This window comes from Alosa sapidissima, chromosome 11 (assembly GCF_018492685.1).
Source record: "Alosa sapidissima isolate fAloSap1 chromosome 11, fAloSap1.pri, whole genome shotgun sequence".
NCBI lineage: Eukaryota > Metazoa > Chordata > Actinopteri > Clupeiformes > Clupeidae > Alosa > Alosa sapidissima.
In genome coordinates this window covers 32,713,680-32,730,112 of record NC_055967.1, presented here as the reverse complement: position 1 = coordinate 32,730,112, position 16,433 = coordinate 32,713,680, and the positions used below count along the sequence as shown (strand labels likewise).

The window sequence follows — 16,433 nt, the reverse complement described above, 5'->3', positions numbered from 1 at the left end:
CGTTCACCCGCTCCTTTTGATGCATCTTGTATCTGAAGGTGCTGACAATAATTCTGACAAGTCATTCAGATCGCAAGCTTCTTCGTGACTAAATGTTGGCCACCAAATGCAGAAACCACTGGGGTATTCTGAGCCCAGGTCAATAACCACAAATTTCTTTGTTATGACTCTAGTCTAGACCAATGACTAAACTTCCTCATTTACGTGAACTCTAAAATTAGGAGTGATTTAGAGGTGTTATTGATGCAATGTGAAATTATTACTGAATGTCCTTTCGATATTGTTATAAGTGTTTTTCTTTTTATTATTATTAATATTGCATTATTATTATTCATTTAGCAGACGCTTGTTTTCTAAGCAATTGTCAATTATATTACAAAGGCCATTATCCTCAGAGCAACTCACAATGGTGGAAGTCACCGTCGCCATCACCGCCCCATCATATCCTGTTCTTGTCAGTTACAAAATGATGAATTGACTCAAATATCCATGCCATGGAGTATAATGAATGTAATACATTATTATGAATATCAGAATATCACAGACACACATCGAACATGCACAGCTTTAAAGTGTGCTCTACCAAACGGTTGAGCAGGTAGTTATTAAGGATGATCTAGGCCGGTAGCAGGTCCAGAGTAAAGCAGTCGGCTCAGACAGATGGTGTGTAAAGCAGTCGGCTCAGACAGATGGTGTGTAAAGCAGTCGGCTCAGACAGATGGTGTGTCGAATCACAAAGATGTGGGAAGACCAGGGTTTTCTCCCTTTCCCGCCTTCCTTTTTTCTCCATTCTTTCTGTCCTGCTTTCTATTGTTTTTCTTATTCTCTCCATTCTTTCTGTCCTGCTTTCTATTGTTTTTCTTATTCTCTCCATTCTTTCTTTTCCTTCTTTTCTTCTTCATAACCTGAGTAGAAACATAAGAGGACTGTAACTGCTGTTTGGGTAATGGGCATGTGTGTGTGTGTGTGTGTGTGTGAGAGAGAGAGAGAGAGTGTGTGTGTGTGTGTGAGAGAGAGAGAGAGAGATAGTGTGTGTGTGTGTTTGTGAGAGAGAGAGAGAGTGTGTGTGTGTGTGTGTGAGAGAGAGAGAGTGTGTGTGTGTGTGTTTGTGTGTGTTCAGGGGCGCTGCTAGAAAATGTGGGCCCTATGACAGACAATAATTCTGTGTCCCCTGTCAGTGCTGGGCCCTTAGAATCGTTCTAAAACGAGAACTGACTGTTGGTTTCAATAGCTGTTGAAGCTTACCTAGTGTGATACGTAGTTGTAATAGTAATATGTTATACCATAAGAATATGTTCTGTTCTACCAAAACCATGTTCACTGAGAGAAAATATTTGGTGTCAGATTACTTTAGATATCTTTTTAGTATTATCAATAGTAACAACTAACATAATCACCTAAAATAGACATGAGTCATATGTTTGGAATATGTCAGGCATTAAGACAATAAATTGTTGACGGCTCTATTTAGAAAAAAAATGTGTTGCATCAAATTTGTATTCATCCTGGCCCCGCCCGTGGCACAACTGGTTTGGGCACCTGCACCGCACGCCGGCGACCCGGGTTCGATTCCCGCCTTGTGGTCCTTTCTGGATCCCACCCCGGCTCTTTCTCCCACTCACTTCCTGTCACTCTCTACTATCCTGTCGCATTAAAGGCATAAAAGCCAAAAAATATATACTTTAAAACAAAACAATTGTATTCATCCCATCCCAAACAAATGGCAAAAGTAAGAATAGTGTTGAGTGCTTTTCATCTCACGCAACCTGATCTATGATCTGTGACCTGTGTCATGAACATGAGCCTTTGTTGGTTTGGGGTGTTGATCTAAAGAACACTGGATCGAGCAACCAAATGACACCGACATATTTCAACTGACGCCATGCCTTTTCCCCTTTGAGACCATGTCCATGCCTGTCACATAGACTTACATGGGAATTTCACGGCTTTCTTACTGATGTTCAACAGCTTTAACATGTCAAAGGTCCATAGGCTTGTGTAACCTGCATTGTGTTGAACCTGCGCGATTCAGCCCTGCACACGCCCGGACTCGAACCCGCGAACAGCAGCACCTCGGATCAGGAGGCGAGCGTGCTGACCGTTGAGCCAATAGCCCAGGCTACTGGCTCGCATGCCAGCAGCACTCTTGAGGTGTCGGGGAGTGAAGTTTACCAACGTTCCACAAGCACAGCTAAGCTATAGCTGGTATCCGTTACACTTGGAAAGTCACCTGCACACACAGTGTTCCCCAGACCCCTTATAGGATGAATATAGTCAGATTTTTATGAATCAGTGTCTCCCCTGTATAAAAGGCCAAGCCTATTGAGTTGATGGAGTGGATTTTCATATCCACACTATAACCACCTTTTCCAAATATGTAACCAAAATGACTGTTAACATAATCTTCTATAACGTTCTAACAGGTTACCATTTAGTGGAGATAGGCCTTTGGACACTTGAACGGGAACAAAAATCATTCTGTTTTCAGTCACTGGCCATAACATACAAAATATATTCCTAAGAAACTTGCAAAAGCTGTGATTCTCCCACATCAGCTCAGTTTCTCCAGAGGAATATAGAGGATTACCACAGTAAACACAAGTTATCCGAAGACAAAATGGCCGGCACTGTGGCCTGTCAAGTAAGAAGCTCGATCCTGTGCTCTTTTGAGATAAATGGCTTCACGGGCAAGTTCAGAATAGAGTGGGGTTAAAGGTGTGGAATCCCACTGCTCATAGTTGCATTTGGTTTTGCTGATAATAGAGGACCCTAAGTGCCAGACTCAACCTTTGTCATTGGTAACAGAATGTGAAGCTGTTGGAAATATTGAATAGAGGCTCTTTTGGGCTGATGACTATGAAGAAATTGCCACCACTGATGTATGGCCACTAGGAATTGCACTGGTCAGACCCATTTCCAGGCATATTGCATAGAAATCCCTGAAACTAAACCCAAACGGGATGGGGGTGTCTGAGACCAGCTATACTTGCTTAAATTACCTTCATATGACAACTAATCATGATGCTCTCTCTCTCTCTAGAAAGGGATATATAATTCTCATTCCCACATGTGCACACAGACATGCACATGTAAACATAATAATAAACAGACAGATAAACAGACAAACAATAGTGAAACAGATATATGAATGAAGATTTTAATAGAATAGAGTGAAACACAAACACAGGACCAATTGTGGAAAATGTATCCACAAACACATAAACACATAAATATACTGTACATTCAGCACAGATGTCACTGTGTGACAATCAATCAATCAATCAATCAATCAATAAATAAATAAATAAATAAATAAAATAAAATAAAATAAAATAAATACACACATCAGTGTGAATGAGTAGAAGCTAGCAACAGTGTTCCGTACAGTGCTCCCTGCCATAGGACATCGTATTGCTAAATCATCCGATCGTAAGTGCAATACCGTGCAATACCGCGCCAAACCAGAGGCGGCAGACTGTACGGAATATTGTGGCGACTTTGCTAGAGCCTGAAGGGGAAACCCCAGAGAGAGAGAGAGAAATGGAGAGAAGACAGAGACAGACAGAGAGAGAGAGAGAGAGAAAAGACAGGGAGACTAGCGTCAGTAAGTTACATTTTCCCAAGATGTCCACTCTCCACTTTCCCAGTCACGGTGAACCAGAGGGTCCCGGGAACGGACACGGAACTTGCTGACCCGAACGTGGACCTGGCACTTCGCTTTACGCCAGCAATCCTGTGTGTGTGTGGTGTGTGTGAGGGAAAGGAGAAGGATGAGGTTTAGATGAGCAAAGACTCAATAAAAATAAACAACGTAATATTGTAATATCAGCAGCAACATTACTTGCGTATATTGTAAATAAGTAGCACTAACCGCTGTCTCTCCCTTACAGCACAGCTGTTTCACCGTCTGAAGAGAAAGAGAAAGATTTCACTGTGTTATATATGGTCTGCCTTTCTGTGTGTGTGTGTGTGTGTGTAAATGAGTGACATAGAGCGAGCGAGCGAGCGAGAGAGAGAGTGTATGTAAATGAGTGAGATAGAGCGAGTGTGTATGTGTGTGAGAGAGAGAGAGAGAGTGTATGTAAATGAGTGAGATAGAGCGAGTGTGTATGTGTGTGAGAGAGAGAGAGAGAGTGTATGTAAATGAGTGAGATAGAGCGAGTGTGTATGTGTGTGAGAGAGAGAGAGAGAGAGTGTATGTAAATGAGTGAGATAGAGCGAGTGTGTATGTGTGTGAGAGAGAGAGAGAGAGTGTATGTAAATGAGTGAGATAGAGCGAGTGTATGTGTGTGTGTGAGAGAGAGAGAGTGTGTGAGTGTGAGTGTGAGTGAGAGAGAGAGAGAGAGTGTGTGCGTGTGTGTGTATTAGTACCTCCCCGTTATCCGTCTTCTTGTACTCTATCTGGTACTCCAGGGGGTAGTAGCTGGTGGGTTTGGCCCAGGTGTCTGCAGGATTCACATCCACCTCTAAAACATCACCTTTTTTACGCCACAGGACCTTAGGAGGGGAGGGATGGACTACACACACACAAGCACATAATCACACACATGCATATTAGCACATAAGTACAAAGGCACACATACACACACACACACACACACATATACACACACATACTCACTGATGTTGCGCAGGTAGAAGGTCTTGTGGATCTGCAGGTATTTCTGATCATTGATGGCTTCCAGGGTGACCTTCAGTGGCACCATCTCCTCAGAGTCAGTGACGTGGGACACAATGAACGTTCCCTCAGGGGACTGAGATACCCACTTACCATCGTCTCTGTACACACACACACACACACACACACACACACACACACACACACACATAAAAACATGTTGAGCCCAAGGAAAAGTGTAAGCAATGTCAAAATTTGCAATATCTGTTTGTCTGATCATATATGTGTGTTAGTGTTCGTGTGTGTGTGTGTGTGTGTGAAGAACATGTGCATGTATGTGTGTATGTGGGGTACGTGTGTGTGTGTGTGTGTGTGTGAAGAACATGTGCATGTATGTGTGTATGTGGGGTACGTGTGTGTGTGTGTGTGACCATGTGTATGTGTGTGTGCGTGTGTGTGTATTTGTGTGCCTGTGTGTGTGTGAATACTACCGTTGATTCCTCAGCCGCACAGCTGTGTAGTTTGGATCAACCCAAGAGCATTTGATGGAGCAACCGTAGGTCTCAGCCAAACAGTTCAGTTCTGGGGCTAGAGACAGAGAGAGAAACAGAAAGTGACAGAGTAACACAGAGTGGGGGGGGGGCAGAGTGATAAAAAGAGAGGAAGAGAGAGGATGAGTGACAGAGAGAGGAAGACAGAGTGAGCATAAGATTGAGTGAGACATGAAGCAGTACGGATGCCCATGCTTTTATCAAAACAATGCTTTTCTTCAACATGTATGTAATACATATTTGATAACCAGAAACACACACCAAAATGTATGCTTTGTCCTCCAGAAATACTCACTTGTACTGTCGGGAGTGTCTTCTAGGAAGACATATACACTGTCGAGGAGCCTGTCTCCGCCCCAGCAGGAGTATTTGCCAGGCTCATCAAAGTTGGAGAGGGATAGCCGGCTGCCCTGGTGCACTTCAAAATCATCCTCCTCAGGGGGAGAGTATGTCCATCTTATGGGGCCCTTAAAGTCGGTACTACATGTCAGGATGACCGTGGCTCCCCTGTTTACCACCTGCCCTGTTGAGTGCACACACACACACACACACACACACACACACATATACAGTACACGCATGAACACACACACATTTAATGATAATTAAATCATCAAGATAAAAATATTAAAAAGTTCAAAAATGGCACATTCTTATCTTATAGCAACTGCCATTCAGTGACCAAAAAAAATCAAAGAACTTTTATGGCAAGAATGGCTTCTCAGTGAAAAGTCTTTTCTCAACTAATTAATTAATTTTGGAAACATTAATGCATTCGATGTTTTAAATTAATCTTGATTAGGACTGTAATCTGACTTAAATCCTCCACTTATATTTTGACCATGTTAACATACTGAATTCATCACATCAAGCATGTTTGATAACTATTATGTTTAACAAATTGTCTATTTTCAAATGTTCAAACATGTGTATCGAAAGTAGCCTAAATTGTGCCGATAAAACTGAAACATAATTTGTCGCACCAAAATTAGTTCGACACTGAGGATAGCCTATCTGAGACGGTGGTCTGGTTCAAATGAGTTACGTTGTGAAATTGAGAATGGCACTCAGAGTAAATCCTTTAGTTTATTTCTTTGTATTGTGAAATTGAAATGAAATATTGACTATTACAATAAATAATATGTTGAAATGTATTAAAAGAATCAATTTCTATGAAAAATCTCTGTCTATTGTATGCGTGTGTCTAGGCCTATCGTGCCCATATACTGCGCAACAGCGCCACTCGCGCCTTTAGGCTATTTGATTGTATCGCCTTGTTAGGCTATGCGCGGGGTGTGCCAACTTTTTATGAGATGGACACTTCCTTGGCTCGCACCCTTATAGGCCTACTAAGTTTCACGAAATTCCGTTATCCTGACGAACAGTAAGGAAGGAAATAAACCATGCCGACATTTTCTTGGAGAGCTAATGAAAAAGGAGGCTGCGGAGGATGACACAAGATATCCAAGAAGGACAATCGGGCATAGAACAGATGGTTATTAATGAGCTCTTACTGTGCTCGGGGAAGGAGGTGAGCGATGAGCCGACGGCGAAAAATGCCACGACCCACACAAGCGACATCGAGGAAAGCATTGCACTTGAGTCGGAAAAAACGATTTCAGTCTCCCGGGTGTTTGTGTGTAATCTAGAAAAACAGAACAACGAAAGCAATGTAAATCGGAATCAGAACATTTTTGGATAATTTAGCTGATCATTTTCCTTCAATAAATTAACCCAAAACTGTTGACGCTTAGGCCTAATGGAACAATCTTGCTGAAAAGTCTTGCGACTCATCTGTAGGCTAAATGAATATCCAATAATCCGAATAATCAATGGTATAACAGCTCTGACAATTAAAACATAGACGTAAAAGCCACAGTTACAAAGTTTTAATATTAAAATGTCATATTTTCAGAATACTTACTTTTTTGTATTTTCGCGGAAAAGCCTCTTGCAAATATAGTCCATGGCGCTGCGGACCACTCTTTTATTGGACGTGTACACCTACACACTTGAGAGAGAGAAAAAAATCAACAGGAAGAAAATTCTGAGTTTCGGCGCTCACACACAGGGGCCGTTTCCCTCCAGGGAAAATATGCTTATAGGCAGGGGTGTAGTGGTAAAATAAGACGTGCAAACTATATGAATTCTGTGTGAACTGCGCCATCGGATTTTTTAAAAAGACATTCAGAACATGTTTGATGATGGTGGAGGTTAGGCTATTGTCCAATGTCTATAACAATACCAATGGGAGTGTTGATGAGTGTACATATTGTGAATGTAGATAATAATGTGGCTAATATAATGATTTTTGAATATTAAAAGTTGCAATAGGTGAATGAACTCTTTTAAAATGTGGATAAACTTAAGAGGTTGATAAACTCTATTTGTTAATATGTATCCTTGCCTATTTTAAGTAGGTATACTGAGATGGTGATGCATTTTAAGTGGGTGCCACTTAACTCCACTGCTCACATACACACACGCTGTTCTCACACACACACACACACACAGGCAGCTATAATAAACAAAATGACCAGTGAAACATTTACATACACTCTCTCTTCACTGAAAGTGAACAGTCTCAAGCTCAGTTTCAGCTGCACAGGGAGTTATAGAGTTCAGTGCACCACACTATGGGTTAGGGTTTGTTCCCCCTTTCTGTCTATCGGTCTCCCTCTCTTACTTCCTCTGTTTTTCTCTCCCACAAGTCTTTCTGTGTTTCATCACAAAGGTGTTATTCTCTTCAAAATGGGCATTTTAATGACACTGACGGAAAGTGTACGGAAAAGTTAGAGAATCGTGTTAAGTTAGAGGAATCTACTGGCCTTCATTTGGTCACATTTCTTCACACCCTTTTTTTCAAGTGAAAAAGAAGTGATAAGCCACACACACACATACACAGTCAAACTCTTTCTCTCTCGCTCACAGACACACACACACAGATATGCAAACACAGTGACAGCCACATGAATAAAAATAGTTGCAGTGTGACCATGATGTGTGAATAGTTGCAGTGTGACCGCCTTGTTATTTTCCTTTGCAAATCAGCAGTCCAAAGGAGTGTGTGTGTATGCCTATGTGTTGTAAGTAATATTCAATGAGAGCACTGTCTCTATGTGTGTGTGTGTGTGTGGGTGGGTGTTAGGGTGCAGGGCTCATCCGAGTGGGGGAAAGGTAGGGGGATGCCCTGGTACTCTGGGCTTTCCAGGCATCCTGTCGATTAATGATAATGGGCTTATCAACACTGTACAATGTGTAAATGAGAATCTGATCTCATGGAGGAAATTCACCGGATGGGTCGATGTACTGTACACGTACACACACACACACACACACACACACACACGTTTGATTAGTTCAATAGATAATGTCCACTTTTGAACATACCCAGAAATACTATGAACACTATTTGTGTTGTTAGACACAGACATACAAGCACACAGACACACACCACCATGAGTATGACAATGTCACAAGAAGCAAACTAAACATGCGCGCACGCACGCACACACACACACTTAACTTACTCTATCAAGGAATAATATTTCTCAGTTCTCAGTTCCCCTAAATATTTTAAATATGCCTTTCATGGCCACAGGCGCCAAGTGAAAGGGATGACGTCAGTATAATCACATGCAAATGACCCGAGCCCTTTACTACATCAATACCAGGGAACAGAGTGGCCACTCACCCTGCTCTGCATGCAGACTCATTCCGTGACCTTCACATGGCTGGGCTTTTCACTTTTAGGCAAATTCAGCCTCAAAGATGTAGTCTGACCAGTGTTAAATGGGAATTACTAGAATTCTAGGAATGATACCCAAGAAGTAGATAACAGTTGAGAACATAAATATAATTTATTTCACATGTATTTCATGGGGAACCGTTTGAGAGCACATGCAACATTTAGTAAGCCTTCCCCACAGTTAGCTAAATCAACCACAGCTTCTAATCATCCACTTTCTGAGACAGAGCAGGGGGGGTTACAAACAAACAAACAAAGTAGTAGTTCATGTAACTCACACAAGCTGATCCATCTATCAGCAATTACCACCACTGCTGGCTAGCAGAAAGAAAAACTCAAGCATATGTATACACAATCACATATAACCAAAAGAAAAAACAAAAGAACACAAGAGGAACAGCGATTGCCACAACAAAGCCTCTACGCTGCCATCCTCCCAGAAGCAATGGCCAAAGATCCCCCGTAGTCTCTACAAACAGACAAAAGTAACATCAGTAACATATCCTCTAAAAGGTTAACATGCAGAAACTAAACAGATTAAATTTCAATTACCTGCAGACGCTGAAATTACTCACATACAAACAACCGGACAAAGTCTACATCTGCTTACATCGGTTACAAGATAAAACAACTTCTAAAAACAGTTCACAACCTCTCCACAAACAGAGAACAAAAGAGGCCTAGTAACATCCCTCCAGGCAAGGAGAAAACCAGCAACCTCCTTTGGCTGGTTGCACGCTTGGTCTGAGGAGCAGCAGCACACAGGTGCTGACAATCAGTGGCACTCATCATTCCCTCCCTTCCCCCCCTTATATAGGGAAGAGCCATCTTAAGGAGGGCATGCACCCCTCTAGTGGCCATCATTAGTGATCCAAGTGCCACACAGAAATGTTCACAACAACGATCGATCATGTTTAAGACATGTATCAGACTGCTGGGACACCCCAGTCACAACCATTCTCTGGTTTCATATTTCATCAGAAAACATCTTTATGCCCCCTAAATGGTTAATAGGATGGGTCAAATAGATGAATGAATAATAAAGATCTCATGCGTCCATTCATTAGATTAGATTCAACTTTATTGTCATTGTGCAGAGTACAAAGTACAAAGACAACGAAATGCAGTTTGCGTCTAACCAGAAGTGCAAAACAGCAGAAAAGTGCAATGTGATATACAAAGTATAGACAGGTAGTGCATAGACAGGACAAGATATATAGAGCAGTGTAGACAGTATACAGTTGGTTTACAGAAGGTGGTTAACAGTAATATAAATTAAATATAAATATGTGCAGTGTATTAGCAACCTTTAAAGTGCAGAATAAATATGGCTATGTAGTATGAACAATATGTCCAACACGTAGAGATATCTGCAATGTAGTAGCACTAACATTAGGAGTAGTAGTAAGAATAATATAGATGCAGTGCATTAACAGAATATATTATAAGAAAATAGAATAAATATGGATATTCAGTATAGACAGATATGTACAGTACAGCTATGTGCAGTGTGGTAACAATACCATTGTAGTGCATAAACAGTAAAACAAAGGGGGGGGGGGGGGTCTTAGTTGGCTGGTTGTCACTGGGATGCAGAGTGAGGAACCGGTGATGCCTTGGGCAGTTTTCACCAGCCTACCATCTGCAAGCGCTTTCCGGTCGATGCCAAAGCAGTCTCCATACCATACTAGGCTACAATAATTTCCTGCTCAAGTCGAGAACTACCGCCCTGTCTCACTCCTGCCTTTCCTATCCAAAGCCATTGAACGAGCAGTCTCCAAACAGGTCTCTGACTTCCTTTCACAGAACAACCTTCTGGATCCAAATCAGTCTGGGTTCAAAAGCGGCCACTCTCGAAACGTCTCTGCTGTCTGTAACAGAAGCCTTAAAAGAAGCCAGGGTGAATGCTCGGTCATCAGTACTCATTCTGCTTGACTTATCAGCTTCCTTTGACACGGTTAATCACGGCATCGTTCTCTCTATACTCTCTAACATGGGAATCTCCGGTTCTGCTCTCTCCTGGTTTGAATCCTACCTCACAGGACGCTCGTTTAACATATCATGGCTTGGTCATCTATCTGCACCTCACCATCTCACCACAGGGGTCCCCCAGGGCTCAGTGCTGGGCCCCCTTCTCTTTGCTATCTACACCACCTCCTTGGGACAGATTATCCGTTCACATGGCTTCTCATACCACTGCTATGCAGACGACACACAGCTCTATCTGTCCTTTCCACCTGATGACCCCTTGGTTTCAGCACGGATCTCGGATTGCCCCTCAGACATAGCTACATGGATGAAGGCACACCACCTCCAGCTGAACCTCTCAAAGACTAAACTGCTGGTCCTCCCAGCTAAACCTACCATACACCACAACATCAACATCAAATTCGACTCCCTGTCTGTTTCACCTACAAGGACTGCAAGAAACCTAGGAGTTGTTCTCGACAACCAACTAACCTTCTCAGATCATGTTGCCTCAGTCGCCCGGTCATGCCGTTTTGCACTCTACAACACACGGAAAATCAGGACTTACTTGACTCAAGATGCTACCCAACTTCTGGTTCAGGCAATAGTCATCTCACGACTTGACTACTGCAACGCCCTCCTGACGGGTCTCCTAGCCTGCGCAGTGAAACCCCTGCAGAGGATCCAGAACGCGGCGGCGCGCCTGGTCTACAACCAACCCAAAAGGGCACATGTTACCCCGCTGCTCATCCAGCTACACTGGCTACCTATGGCGGCCCGCATCAAATTCAAGGCTCTAACGCTTGCCTACAAAGTAGTCTCTAACGCTTGCCTACAAAGTACCTCCAGACCGTTGTGCTCCTCAGACGAACGACGTCTAGCTCTACCACCGGTACGTTCAGGCCAATCCAAACTTTTCTCATCTGTTGTTCCTCGTTGGTGGAACACACTGCCAGTTCCTACAAGGGCAGGGACATCCCTCTCCATTTTCAAAAAACTCCTGAAGACCCAGCTCTTTAGAGAACATCTCCTCTCATAGCACCACTTACCATAAGTGTTGTTGATCCCAGCACTTACCACCTGTCTTGAACTGACACTCAACTCTTTAAAAACATCATTCACTGATGCACTTACTCTTACTGTACTCTACCGTTTTTAAATTGTTGAGAGAATTGCTTTAAAACGTCCGGCTCTCCGTCTTGAATTCAAAAGTGCCCTCACAGCATATGCCGGCTCCCCATCAATGTCAAGGACCGGAGGTGGAGTGTCCAGGGGCTCTGCCTCCTGCAGTGGACCTGGAACTACCGGCCTGAGGAGGGAGACATGAAATGAAGGACCTTAAAATGAGGAGGTAATTGCAAGCATATTGTTACCCTGTTAATCTGTTTCAGGATCTTGAAAGGCCCAATGAAGCGTGGTCCGAGTTTCTTGCATTGCTGGCGGAGATTGATGTCCCTTGTGGACAACCACACCCTCTGGCCCGGTAGGTAAGTTGGGGCCTCTCGGCGGTGATGGTCAGCTGCCTTCTTGGTCTCTTCACGGCCTTCTGTAAGTGAACGTTAGCGGAAGACCAGACATTCTTGCTACAAGCATAACACTCCTCCACAGCTGGTACCTCTGTACTACATGGGTTCCAGGGAGGTGGTTGAAAACCCAAAAAACATTGAAAAGGCGTCAGGCCGGAAGAAGAATGATTTAATGAATTCTGAGCATATTCGGCCCAGGGAAGAAATCTACACCAGTCGTTCTGACGGTCCCCACAATAGCATCTGAGGAACCGTCCGATCTCCTGGTTCAACCTCTCCACCTGGCCATTAGATTGTGGGTGATGGCCCGAGGTCAAACTCACTGTGACCCCCAGCCTCTCCATGAAGGCCCGCCAAACCTGTGAGGTAAACTGGGTGCCCTAAACGTTGGCCAAAACGTCGGAAGACATGGTGGAAAAGGGCCTCAGCAGTCTGGAGAGCTGTAGGGAGACCAGGCAGAGGAACAAGACAACAACCCTTGGAAAATCTGTCAACTATGACTAAAATTGTAGTATTACCCTCAGACTGAGGTAGATCAGTGGTAGTATTACCCTCAGGCTGAGGTAGATCAGTGACAAAGTCTATGGAGAGGTGAGTCCAAGGACGCTGAGGAATCGGAAGTGGTTCCAGGGTCCCTGCAGGTAAATGTCGAGGAACCTTAGATTGGGCACAAACCCTACACGACTGAACATGAGTCTGGACATCTTTGTTCAGGGTTGACCACCAGTATTGAGAGGACAGCAGCTGTTGGGTGAGTGTGGTGCCAGGATGGCCTGTGCCTAGAGATGTGTGCGTGCCCAGGTTATGAGACGACTTTGCAGCGGCTTGGGTACATAGACCTTGCCCGGAGGGCATTCAGACGGTTGAGGGTCATGAGCTGCGGCCTCCCGGATCTCCCTCTCCAGACCCCACCGTATTGGAGCCAGAATACATGTTGGTGGGACAATGGGTTCCGGCGTGGCAGAGCGCCATTCTGTGTCGAACATACGAAAGAGTGAGTCAGCCTTGGCATTCTTTGAACCCAGACAATATGAAATGGTGAACTGAAAACGGGTAAAAAATAGGGCCCATCTGGCTAGTCGGGTGTTGAGACACTTGGCGGTACGTATATACTCAAGATTCTTGTGATCCGTATATATTACAAAAGGATGTTGTGCACCACTCTTCAATTGCAAGCTTGATGGCCAGTAACTCCCCATTTCCAACGTCATAATTCCTCTCCGCCTGGGACAATTTCCTGGAGAAGTAAGCACATGGGGAAAGTTTAGCAGGGTTACCTTGACGCTGAGAAAGAATGGCTCCGACCCCCACCTCAGAGGCATCCACTTCTACCACAAATGGAAGTGCAGGCTCTGGATGCTTTAGCAATGGGGCTGATGTAAATTTAGTTTTGAGTGCTTTGATTGCCTCCTCTGCTTCTGGTGTCCAGGTAAAACAACGAGGAGAACCTTTCAGGAGGGAAGTTAGGGGCGCTGCCACAGAACTGAAATTTCGAATAAACCTGCGGTAGAAGTTTGAAAAGCCCAGAAATCTCTGAAGCTCCTTAGTTGTCCTGGGGCTCGACCAGTCCAGAACGGCTCGCACCTTCTCCTCATTCATCCACACACCCTGGGAGCTCAGCACATAGCCTAGAAAAGACATGGAAGACTGATGGAAGACACATTTCTCAGCCTTGAGAAATAGGCGATGCTCAAGCAGTCTGGTAAGTACCCGCCCTCACATGCTGGACATGTACATGGAGATTATCTGAGTATACCAGAATGTCATCAAAATAAACAACAACAAATGTATGCAGCATGTCTCGGAGCATGTCTTGACAAATGACTGGAACACAGATGGAGCATTGGCTAACCCATAGGGTAACACAAGGTATTCGTAGTGACCAGTGGTAGTAGAGAATGCCTTCTTCCATTCATCACCCTCCCGTATCCTCACCAGGTTGTATGCGCTCCGCAAGTCCAACTTGGTAAAGCATCGGGCCCCACAAAGTTGTTCCAGTGCTGATGGGACTAAAGGACGTGGGTAACGATACTTTATAGTGATGTCATTGAGGGCTCTGTAATCAATACATGGGCGCAACCCACAATCCTTCTTTTCCACAAAGAAGAACCCTGCTGACACAGGCGAAGTCGAAGGCCGAATGAAACCTTGTCTCAGAGCCTCATCCACATATTCCTGCATGGCTTTCGTCTCCTTGGCAGATAGGGGGTAGACCCGGGAACGTGGCAGCGGAGCCCCTGGCAAGAGGTCAATCGAGCAGTCCCAACGGCGATGAGGTGGCAGCTGTGTGGCTCTCACCTTACTGAAAGCCTCAGATAGATCCTGGTATTCAGGTGGGATCTCAATGTCACCCACTTCAGGGCTTTCAATGGATGTAGAGGCACATTGTACCTGCAGGCATCGGTCCTGACATGCTGGAGACCAGGTAAGAACACTGCTCATAGACCAAGATATGTTCGGGTCATGTTGGCGAAGCCATGGCAAGCCTAGGACAAGGGGATGGACAGGTGAGTTAATAACAAATAAACTTAAAGTTTCTGTATGAACATGGTCAACGGTCAGTTGTAAAACCTGCGTCCTCTCCGTAACTTGTCCTGAGCCCAGCGGTCGACCATCAATTTCATTCACCCGTAAAGGGCGAATACAGGGAATTCGTGGAATTTTCAAGAATGCACTAACTGTTCAGCAATGAAATTGCCAGCAGCACCAGAGTCAATCATGGCAGGCCCTGAGTAGTGACCACTTCCCCATTTAAGAGTTACTGATATGCTGAATAGTTCAGGTATAAAATCACTGGAGGATCTACTCACCACAGCAGACTGTTGTGGCCCTTGGGGTTGAGGACGGCGGTTACAGGTAGCTCTAAGGTGGCCAGACGCCCCACAGTACAGACATAAACCATTACGCCACCGGCACTCTTTCTCCTCTATGGTCAGGTGTGTGAGGCCTATTTCCATTGGCTCCTGGGCTTGCTGGACCTGAAGGGGTTCACTGTTGACAGACGAACGGATCCTAGGCACTCCTCTTGTTCTTAGGAGATTGTCCAGACGTATGGCCAACGCCATTAACTGGTCCAGGGTCAAGTTGTCATCCAGGCAGGCTAGCTCGGACTGTATATCAGGTTTCAGACCACGTCGGTAGACAGTGAGCAGAGATTGGTCATTCCAACCACTTCTGGCTGCAATGGTCAGGAAAGCCAGCGAACAGTCAGCAACTGTACGGCCACCCTGTTTAAGTTTTAGCAGCTGCTCCCCGACCTCCAAACCCTCTGTTGGATGCTGGAACACTGCTTGGCCGGTTAGCTCAGTTGGTTAGAGCGTGGTGCTGATAACGCCAAGGTCGCGGGTTCGTTCCCCGTACGGGCCAATTTGTTTGATCAGCTGGAGACTTCGCTCACTGCCTTGCACAACTGACAGACTGAGAAAGTCATTTGTCCCCAGGGCCATTGAACTGTTCAATGCCTCACTTAAGGGAAGAGGAGAGATAGACTTCTCTGCATAGTCTGTCTGCCTCTTCACCCCCTCCATGTTTGGTACTGTCTGTCCACTAGCCACTTGTACCACTGTCTTTATGCCTCACTGTTTGCGTGCTATATTAGCACATCAGCACATATGTATAACCCCCCCCCCCCCCCCCCCCCCCTCCATGCCACAGCCGAACTGTGGCCACACTTATACATTTTCTTAAATAGTTAAATATATAGATATATAGACTTTACTTTACTTTATTACTGCATTGTTGCACTGTTGACTTACTCATTTGCACTATCACCATGACCACTATCACAATGACCACTATCACCATTGCACTACCACCATGACACTCATTCACACAGAGCACCTTACCATACCTTACTATGCACAGAGAATCACAGGCTCAGTCCCTGCCTCAGTCATTGCAAGCGCCTCTGATTTATTAATCACCACTATGTGGATACTGTTTTTAGAATTGATTTAGATTAAGTGTTAGTATAATTTGTATTTTGTAATTTGTATTTTAGTATATTTTTATATATTGTATTA

At 44.4% G+C, this 16,433-nt stretch overlaps 1 protein-coding gene across 1 annotated transcript; it reads right to left on the bottom strand.

Annotated features, from left to right (window-relative positions):
* Positions 1–731: 731 nt before the first annotated feature.
* Positions 732–15,652, bottom strand: si:dkey-88e18.2 (interleukin-12 subunit beta). The gene is made up of 10 exons (XM_042111322.1): positions 15,222–15,652; positions 7,094–7,180; positions 6,684–6,814; positions 5,465–5,692; positions 5,110–5,206; positions 4,622–4,779; positions 4,372–4,517; positions 3,872–3,907; positions 3,614–3,733; positions 732–905 (listed from the first exon to the last, which is right to left on the bottom strand). The coding sequence occupies exons 2-10, from the start codon at positions 7,135–7,137 to the stop codon at positions 732–734; spliced, it is 1,134 nt and encodes a 377-aa protein (XP_041967256.1). The 5' UTR covers positions 7,138–7,180; positions 15,222–15,652.
* Positions 15,653–16,433: the final 781 nt, after the last annotated feature.

Coding starts and splice junctions, on each gene's coding strand:
- si:dkey-88e18.2 (XM_042111322.1), bottom strand. CDS start 7,137: ATGGACTATATTTGCAAGAGGCTTTTCCGCGAAAATACAAAAAA. Junction 4,780..5,109: donor GTGCGGCTGAGGAATCAACG/GTAGTATTCACA, acceptor GTGTGTGTACAG/AGACGATGGTAAGTGGGTAT. Junction 906..3,613: donor AGTGGACATCTTGGGAAAAT/GTAACTTACTGA, acceptor GTTTCTACTCAG/GTTATGAAGAAGAAAAGAAG.